Genomic DNA, 10,523 nt, shown 5'->3' on the forward strand with positions numbered 1-10,523 from the left:
GTGGCGGAGCCACCTCCAAACCCCACAAAAATAACACCACATAACCACCCTTACCCCTCATACTAGTTCTGTCATTGTTTTCCCTCAAATCACCCCTGAACTCCTTAAATATTAAATCAAAGCTCTGAACCCTAAAAATCCCAAACCCCAAATCGAAGCTTCAGCGAGGTTTAAGGTCTAGTTTGACCTTATTCGTGTGTCCTTGACAAGAACACACGATTAAGGTCAATCTCGGCCTAAATTTGAGGATCTGAAGATTCATTCCAATTCCCGTTTGACTGAGCCACTTTAGGTATTTCTCTGTTTTCTTTTGTTAGCTTTTCTTTACTATTTCTTTCATTATTCTATCTTTTATTGTCATCTGCTTCTTCCTCTCCTTCTAGACTCTTTTGCTTTCCCAATTTCTTCAAAGTCGTCCTTTTTATATGCATGTTAGTTTTAAGAAACCATTTTTCTTTAATTAGTATAAATAGTTTGTTTATTAGGTTAGTTTCAATTTCAGTTCATTAATCGGATTTTTTAAAATTGCTCGAATTGCTTCTGTTTCCTTTTTGTTTTCATTTTTATTCAGATAATTTGGTTTTGATTGTGCTTGGGCTTGAGGTTCATGCCTTTGTGTTCAGGTTTGGACTGGTTTTCTAAATGGATTCGACCCAGGGTCAACTTGACCCATAACCCATTTGAGGTTCAGGAGTAAAAACAGGGTAACTAAGGGGTAACTTGGGTAGTTTACTTAGGGAATCTCTGAATAACATCCTTAGAAAGCTTCTTAGAAGCTAAAAATAGTTTAATTGACCAACAAGTTAGAAATTTAGGGACTAAGCTGCAAAAATAAAAAATTATGGAAGGTCTAGAGGGCAAAAAAACTGAACTATTTCTACTGCCCTAATAGCTTGCCCATAAAGGCATTGCTAATGAGAGTTGAATGGGGGAGATATGAGAAGGAGATAGAGAAAAACTCAGAAAATATAAACGGTTGGTTTTCACTATTTTATTGAGCTTTTTTCAGAACTTTTTAAAAATTTTCTGAAAGCAAAGGTTCTTATTCGGATATTCAAAATATATTGATGTTTGATTGTTGAAAGTTTTTGGTTCAAGCTTGTTGAGGGTTACTCTTCCATTGGGTTTCTGAGCTGATTTTCTTGGTTTTAATTGTTGAATCTTGTGCTGCTGGTTGCCTGCTGCTACTACTGCTGATTCTTTATTTTCTTATTTTGTTCACTTCCAGGTACTCTTTTATATCTAAACTGACCAACTTTGCTTGAGTATATGTGGAAGTTGTTTATCCCTACCTGAAATCAATAAAAGATATCATGAATTCGAATTCTAATTAAATTAATTTGTTGAAGTTACTTAGTTTAGTTCAGTTTTCTTATACATCTTTCTATTTTTGCTTTAAGTGTGGAATAACGTAATAATACCAGTCTGTTGGTTTAATGTGTTTATTATCAAATGTATATGAAAGGTCATAAGGAATGGATTTGTGTAGAGGAAGCATGTAGTGTTCCTGAAGATTGCAGTGAAGTTGGGTATTAGCTTCAAGTAGGTTTGAATTAGTTTAAATGGTTCTCTCATAGGTTTAAATTTGTGTTCTGTATTTCCATATTGATTGATTCTTCAAATAAACCAAGATAGAATATCACTAAATCCATTCATAAGTTGGTACAATGGGGAAGCATGGATATTAGAAATAATGGTTTTTGTTAAGTCGAATGGATGTTTGAATTTTTGGATTTCGAATAAATGCCTTTGTCAAACTATTTTTCTGGTTTTAATTTTTGTGTCACACATGAGTCTAAGTTATATGAGCAAATTAATTTCGGCCCAGTTTCATTGTCACATTCCATGAATGGATTATATTTCTCAATTAATGTTTGTTAATTAATAGGATCTGAAATTGAATCACTCTATATGGGTAACCATGTTTGGGGAATCGATGTCAAGCCCAAAGTGATAAAATTCCCTCTTTATTAACATACAGCTGGCCTTCGTTTGAGAGATGGGCCTGTTTCAAGCCCCAAAGCTTGCAATGGCTTTTGGTTTAATTTTAATTTGCCACACGTTAAGAATCTGACTGCTTTCAGCTGTTGTAGAGGTTTGATACGTGAATCTCTGAACATTCTACTTGTGCATGTCCCATACGAATTGGGCTTCTTTGATTGGGCTTAAACATTTCTTTAAAATAAAGTATTACTTTCTTTGGCCTTCAACATATCATTTAGCCAATATTTGAGTAATTAGGAGTCCTCAGTTTTCTTTAAACAATTATTGTTTTTTTTAGATCGAGGTGCGCCATGTCAAATAAAAATGACAATTGCATGGCCCTCATTTAACTAATCTTGTGTTGATCCTTAGAATTCGAGGTGTGCCGTTTAGTTGAAATTTCACGGTCCTCGCAAAGTTGCAAACGCGTAGTCACTTTAGGCGCGTTATTTTAATAATTTACCTCCCTAAACTCGGGTGTGAATTTCATGTGACCCAAATCCAAATCCTAACTACGTTAAATAAAATATATCGCGGGTGTATTTCATGTGGCGTGATCCAAAGACGTGTTTTAAATAATGTTGAACTTTCCTAAAAAATAATTAAAAGTAGTTATTAAGTTTAAAATTATACCATAAGCTAAAACATGTATTAAAATCAGATAATAGGCCAATTATGATAGTTTAAGCGACCGTGCTAGAACCACGGAATCCAGGGGTGCCTAACACCTTCCCTCGGGTTAAAAGAATTCCTTATTCAGAATTTTTGGTTCACATACTTCAAAAAGGAAAGCCGAATTTTCCTCGATTTTGGATTCAAAATAAACCGGTGACTTGGGACACCAGAAAACAAACCATCCCAAGTGGCGACTCTGAATAAAATTGAATAAATAATCCCATTTCGAATAATGTCACTTAAATTGGAAAAACTCCCTTATATACTACCCTTCGGGGTGGTGTGGAAAAAAGGAAGTGTGACAATACTGAAGAAACGAGAAAATACATAGTTTCTATAAATTACTCTATTCATAGAAATAGTAGGGGTGTCTATATTCTTGATTCTCCATGAGAATTATCATTATCTTCTGTTCATGGGTCTCAGAATAATACACAGTTGAAAAAGTTTATCCGAAAGGATTATCGAGATTATTATGTAATTTTCATGCATTTCACTCATTTATATATATGCATTGACCCATGAGCAGATGGCGTTATATACACGTATATATGTAAATATATGTATATGGGATATGGGAAAGGTTATGGCGTTATATACACACCACCACCTGATCAGCTGGTATACGATGATGATTTTGCCCCCAGTGGCCGATATGATATGATGGGATGCCCTTAGAGGATGATGATGTTATGAAACATGTACCTATGCACGACATGACATTCATATGCTTACGAATGATGCTAAAAGTAATTTATGATTTACAAAGTTATTCAGACTTACAGGTTGAGTCATGTACTCTATATGTCTTGTATGTCTCTTATGTATTTATTTATGTGTCTTACATACTCAGTACATTATTCGTACTAATGTCCCTTTTGCCTGGGGACACTGCGTTTCATGCCCTCAGGTCCCGATAGATAGGTTGAGAGCCCTCCATGTAGGCTATCAACTCAGCGGAAGATGTTGGTACGTTCTATTTGCTTTGGAGTTGCATGTTTGGTTAGTATGAGTTAGTCGTATATTGTTTCGTATGGCCGGACTCTGTCTCGACCTTTATGATATTTATGTATTCTTAGAGGCTTGTAGACATATATCGTGTACGTGAAATATTGTACGGCCTTATCGGCCTATGTTTTGAGTTTATAAATGATTATGTTGGCCTATTAGGCCCGTATGTCACATGTATATGATGATGTAATAAGAAAGATACGTTACATTGGTATTCGGTCAAGTAAGGTACCGGGTGTCCGTTGCGGCCCATCAGTTTGGGTCATGACACCTCGAGTCTACAATGAACAAGTCTGAGCTAGTACACCTCACGAATAGCTGGGGCCAGTACCAAAGTCTATATAAGAAGTGCAGAGTGTAGTATGAGTACAACTGACCCCATGTACTTCGTAAGTGTTGAGCCTAATCTGGACAAGGTAGTCACGAGGCTATGACAAGACACCCACGTAACAAACCTGTGCAGATAACAATATACATACAAGATAACATAAATAAAAGCTAAACATGTACTACTGGGAGGGGACATGATAATGGGGGGTATAGGATACGAGAAATACAACATAAATAATAATAAGAACGGTCAATATGTCTTTAACCAGTAAAACAAATAAGCACAATGAAGAAAATTTATACGGCATCACCCTTCGTTCTTTTACTCTCAACCTTAAAATGATATACGGCAAGACATCACCCTTCGTGCTTTTACTCTCACTTTCAGTATAAGTCAATAGGTACGGTATGACATCACCCTTCATGCATTAACTCTCATAACATTGCACGACATCACCCTTCCCGCATTAACACTCACAATATGGCACGGCATCACCCTTCATGCATTAACAGTCACAATATGGCAAGGCATCACCCTTCGTGCATTAACACTCTCCCTTACCATAAAGCATTGAATAAGTAATAACAGGGAGATAGGATCAACAAGAACAAGCCTTACATCAACAATGGTTCCACAATACCAATCTCAACTTTAGAATCAATACTCAATTATCACAAAAGCCCATAAACATGGTAAGAACGATCAATCTATCAAGTAACTAGTCTAAGCATGGATAACATGATCAAAGTAAGCAATAATTACAAGGAACAAGTCTCACCTGCATGCTTTAACCTAACAATAACGCATAATTACTCGTCACCTCACATATACGTTGTACCCAACACCTACACATGTAGAAAATAGGCAAAAAATCCTAATCCCTCAAGTCAAGGTTAACGACGACATTTACCTCGCTCCAAAGATCAACTCAAAAATCAACCACAACTTTGCCTTTAAAACAACCCTCTAAACCAATAGAATCTAGCAAATTACCAAATAAACGATTCAAATTAAGCCTTAGAAACTACCCACAATTCAAAAGGGTTCAATTTACGTCACTATTGTAAAAGTCAACAAAAGTCAACTCCTGGGCCCACTTTGTCCAAACCCAAAATTCGGACCAAAACCCGATTACCCATTCATCTCCGAGCCCGGTTATGTAATTTATTTTGGAACCTGACCTCAATTTGAGGTCTAAATCTTAATTTTGTAAAAATCCCTAATTCTACCCGAACCCCCAATTTCCTCCATGAAAACACTAGAATTTTGGTTGAAAACTTGTGAAATGTAATGAAAGATTGAAAGAAAATAGGTTAGAATCATTTACCGATGATTTGGGGAAGAAGAGTTCTTTGAAAAATCGCCTCTAGGGTTTTTATACTTTAAAAATTTGAAGAATGAACAAAAAACCCGTTTCTCCACTATTTGATCAGTCACAGATGTCGCATTTGCGACCTAGGGTTCGTAAATGTGAACCCTGAAAATGAGAAGAAACAATCGCAAATGCAAAGTCCTTCCATTTCTGCTGTCATCACATTTGCGCTGATTTGTTCGCAAATGCGAACATTGAACTTCCGCAAATGCGACAATTTGATCGCAATTGCGATCACTGTACCCCATGTCCCACTTCGCAAATGCAAACTTGAAGTTCCCCAGCTACTCTTCGCAAATGAGATGAGTTTCTCGCAAATGTGAACCTGTCAGAGGTCGCAAAAGCCTGACCTCGCAATTGTGAGGCCTGAGGCCTACACCAGAACTGGAACATACCAACACATTCCTAAGTCCAAATTTCACTCTGTAGCCTATCTAAAACTCACCGGCGGCCCTCGGGGCTCTAAACCAACTATGCACGCTCATCTAAAAATATCATACAAACTTGCTCGCACGATCAAATCGCCAACATAACACCTAGAACTACAAATTTAGCATCAAATCAAAGGAAATTTTCAAGAAACCTCATGAACTTGTATTTTCACAATCGGACGTCCAAATTACGTCAAACCAACACTATTTCTCACCAAATTTGATAGACAAGTCATAAATATAGTAGTTGACCTATACGGGGTTTCGGAACCAAAATACGGACCAAATATCAATAAAGTCAAACATTGTCAAACTTTCAAAGTCACTAAGCTTTTAAACTTTCAAATTTCAACAAAATGTGATAGCTCGGGCTAGGGACCTTCGAATTGGATTTTGGGCATACATCCAAGTCCCGAATCACGATACAAATGCACAGGACCATCAAAATAGGAATGCGGGTCCATTTGCTCAAAACGTTGACTGAAGTCAACTCAAATGGATTTTAAGGAATTTTTTTTATATTTTCTCAATTTTTAACACAAAAGCTTTCCGAAAAAACACCTAGACTGCGCACACAAATCTAGGAGGGCTAAGAAGAGGTATTTAAGGCTTCAAAGCTTAGAATTAGGTTCTAAAATATAAGATGACCTATCAGGTCATCATATTCTCCACCTTTAAAACAACTGTTCGTCCTCAAATGGACATAGAAAAGTACCTGAGCTGGTGAAAAGGTGTGGATATATACTCTGCATGTCCGACTCGGACTCCCAAGTAGTTGCCTTGATGGGATGACCTCTATACTACACTCAAACTAAAGGATAACTCTTCAACCTCAACTGATAAACCTACCTGGCTAGAACAGCCATTGGCTCCTTCTCATAAGTCAAATCCTTATCCAAGTGGATAGAGATGAAATCTAACATGTGGGACGGATCATCGTGATACTTCCAGAGCATGGACACATGGAAAATAGAATGAATCGCTTATAATCTAGGTGGAAATGCGTGCTTGACGCCACCTCACCCACTCTCTGAAGAATTTCAAAAGATTCGATATACCTAGGGGTCAACTTGCCCTTCTTTCTGAACCTCATCACACCTTCATGGGTGATACCCAGAGCAACACTCTCTCTTCGACCATGGATGCAGCATCACGAACTCTAATGTTGGCATAACTCTTCTACCTGGACTAAGTTGTGCGAAGTCGATCCTGAATAATCTTGACCTTATCCAAGGTATCCTGTACCAAATCTGTACCCAACAATTGAGCCTCTCCCGGCTCGAACCGTCCAACTTGCGAACGACATGACCTCCCGTATAATGCCTCATAGGGAGCCATCTGAATGCTCAACTGGTAGTTGTTGTTGTAGGCAAAATCCGCAAGGGGCAAGAACTGATCTCATGAAACTCCAAAGTCTATAACACAAGCGACAAACATATCCTCCAATATCTGAATTGTGCGCTCGGACTGTCTTTCCATTTGAGGATCAAATTTTCTGCTCAACTCAACCTGCTTGTCCATACTGCCCTCCAAAAATATGAGGTGAATTACTTTTATCGATCAGAAATGATATACATGGGACACCATGAATATGAACGATCTTGCAGATGTAAATCTCAGTCAATCGCTCTAAAGAATAGGTAACTACTACATGAATGAAATGCACTAACTTGGTTAGCCTGTCCACAATGACCCAAACTGCATTGAACTTCCTATGAGTCCGGGGGAGTCCAAAAACAAAATCCATAGTGATAAGCTCCCACTTCCACTCAGGAATCTCTAACTTCTGAATCAAACCACTAGGTCTCTAATGCTCATACTTAACATGCTGAGAATTTAGACACCGAGCCATATATGCAATTATATCCTTCTTCATCCTCCTCCACCAATAATGATGCTGCAAGTCCTGATACATCTTGGCAGCACCCAGATGAATAGAATACCGGGAACTGTGTGCCTCCTCAAGAATCAACTTACGAAGTTCATCCATATTAGGCACACAAACACGACCCTGCATCCTCAAAACATCATCATATCCAACAGTAACTTGCTTGGCATCATTGTGCCGCACTGTGTCCCTAAGGACAAACAAATAAGGGTCATCATACTTCCACACCCTGGTGCGCTTAAACAAGGAAGATTGAGTGATTGTACAAGCTAGAACACAAATAAGCTCAGAAACATCCAACCTCACAAACTGATTGGCCAATGCCTGAACATCTAATGCAAGCGGTCTCTCACCGACTGGAATGTTTGCAAGGCTGCCCATACTCACTGACTTCCTACTTAAGGCATCGGCCACCACGTTGGCCTTCGCGGGCTAATACAAGATGGTGATATCATAGTCTTTCAATATCTCCAACAACCTCCTCTTCCTCAAATTGAGCTCCTTTTGTTTGAACAAATATTTCAAGCTCTGATGATCTACGTATACCTCACACGACAGCCTATAAAGATAGTGCCTCCAAATCTTTAGCGCATGAACAATGACTAACAACTCTAAATCATGAACATCGTAATTCTTCTCATGGAGCTTTAGCTGCCGCAACGCATATGCAATCACCCTTCCATCCAACATCTTCTTGAGAAGTATGCTAGTATTGAAGTCAGCAACAAAATCTGCTAGGACTCGTGATTTTATAGTAGTTTAGGGTTTATATGTGGTATCATATGCACTCAACTCGACATCCTATTTGGCACATCATATCGAACATTCTAGCATTTGAAGAATACTCCACAATAGAAAGTAGAGACCAAAGAAATGGGATGACATCAAAAGTATGGTCTCATTTTTTGAGTAGGCATTGTAAGTGCTAGTGCAAATTTCATTAAGTGAGGATACCGGGTTCGGCATCTATTAGTGCCTTGCGTACATGGTAAAATGGATGTTCGTACCTTTTTCCTCTCAGATAATACATCACTTATAGTGGTCTTCGACACGACCAGATACACTAACAGTCATTCTCTCAATCAGGGTTTTGACAACAACGGTAGGTCGCATAGATACTTTTTAAGTCCCGCAATGCTCGTTGGCATTCAAGGGTCCAATCAAAGTTTATATTTTTCTTCAATGCTACAAAGATTTTATGGCATCTTTTGAAAGAGGAAGATATAAACCGACCGAGCACTGCTATCTACATAGTCAACCTCATTACTTCCTTTTAGCTTTTCAACACCTCAGGTATATCCTCAATCGCCTTTTATTTGCACATGGTTAGCTTTTATAGCTCTATTAGAAACGAGAAAACCAAGAATTTACCTAAGCTGACTCCAAAGGCACATTTCTCTAGATTTTAGCTTCATGTTGTAATTTTAGAGGACTTCAACGGATTCCTTTAGGTTATATAGGTGGTCATCTTCTTGGATAGATTTCATCAACATATTATCAATGTAGACTTTTGTGGACCTGCTAATGTAATCTTTTAGCATTCTAGTGATGAGCCTTTAATATGTGGCTTCAGTATTCTTCAACTAGAACAATATGAAGTCATAGCAGTAAGTCCCCTTATCGGTGATGAATGAATTCTTTTCCTGATCCTTCGTATCTATTCTTATTTGGTTGCATTTTAAATATTTCCATAAACTGAAGATAAGATTCAAAGGGGTCAAAATTGGGGCAGTCCTAATTTCGGAATCTGGACAGCACTATCTAGCATCGACATAAGATTCCTTTGTACATATAAAATGGCTGAGTACAAAGCGTGCATCCTTCGGATGGCAGTCGACATGAACATCAAAGAATTTTTGGTCATAGGAGATTCCGATTTGTTGATACACCTAGTCCAAGGGAAATGGTCCACCAAGAATGTCAAGATACTGTCGTACTTGCACTGCGTGAAGGAGCTATGCAAGAAGTTCACAAAGATTGAGTTCAAGCACGTCCCCAAGATTCAGAACGAGTTCGTCGATACCCTTGCAACCCTATCGTCTATGATTCAGCGTCCAGACAAGAACTACATCAACCCCATCAAGGTAGAGATCAGGGATCAACATGCATATTGCTTCCATGTAAATGAAGAACCCGATGGTAAACCATGGTATCATGACATTAAGAGATTCCTTGTGACCAGAGAGTATCCGGAGAATGCTACTAATGGTTAAAAGTGGGCACTCAAGAGGCTAGCAAGCCATTTGTTTCCTCAACGGGGAAGTCCTGTATAGGAGGAACCCAGACTTAGGATCTTTGAGATGTGTAGACGCTGCTGAAGTGACCAGACTATTGGAAGAAATACATGTAGGTACATGCGCACACCATTTTAATGGGTTCACATTAGCCAAGAAGATTTTGAGAGCTTGATACTATTGGATGACTGTGGAAAGTAACAACATCCGCTACGTGCAGAAGTGTCACCAGTGCCAGATTCACGAGGATTTCATCTGGGTCCCACAAAATGAGCTAAACATAATGTGTTCACCTTGGCCATTCGTCGCCTGGGGCATGGACGTGATAGGACCTAACGAGCCCACAAAATCAAATGTATATCATTTCATTTTGGTATCTATCGACTACTTTACCAAATGGGTCGAGGCATCTACTTACAAGTCTGTCACAAAGAAGGTAGTGGCAGATTTTGTCCAAAATAGCATCATCTACTGATTTGGGATACCAAAATCTATCATCACTGGCAATGCCGCTAACCTCAATAACGAACTCATGAGAGAAATCTGCGAGAAGTTCAGAATCGTCCATCGCAATTCCACAGCCTACAAACCACGAATG

At 38.5% G+C, this 10,523-nt stretch overlaps 1 protein-coding gene across 1 annotated transcript; it reads left to right on the top strand.

The window, feature by feature from the left end:
- The first annotated feature begins 9,487 nt into the window (after nt 1-9,487).
- LOC138889647 (uncharacterized) lies at nt 9,488-9,904 on the top strand. Its single transcript, XM_070172980.1, has one exon. It carries the CDS (start codon nt 9,488-9,490, stop codon nt 9,902-9,904), a length of 417 nt encoding a protein of 138 aa, XP_070029081.1.
- The last annotated feature ends 619 nt before the right edge of the window (nt 9,905-10,523 follow it).

Source organism: Nicotiana sylvestris, chromosome 4 (genome assembly GCF_000393655.2).
Source record: "Nicotiana sylvestris chromosome 4, ASM39365v2, whole genome shotgun sequence".
NCBI classification, from domain to species: Eukaryota; Viridiplantae; Streptophyta; class Magnoliopsida; order Solanales; family Solanaceae; genus Nicotiana; species Nicotiana sylvestris.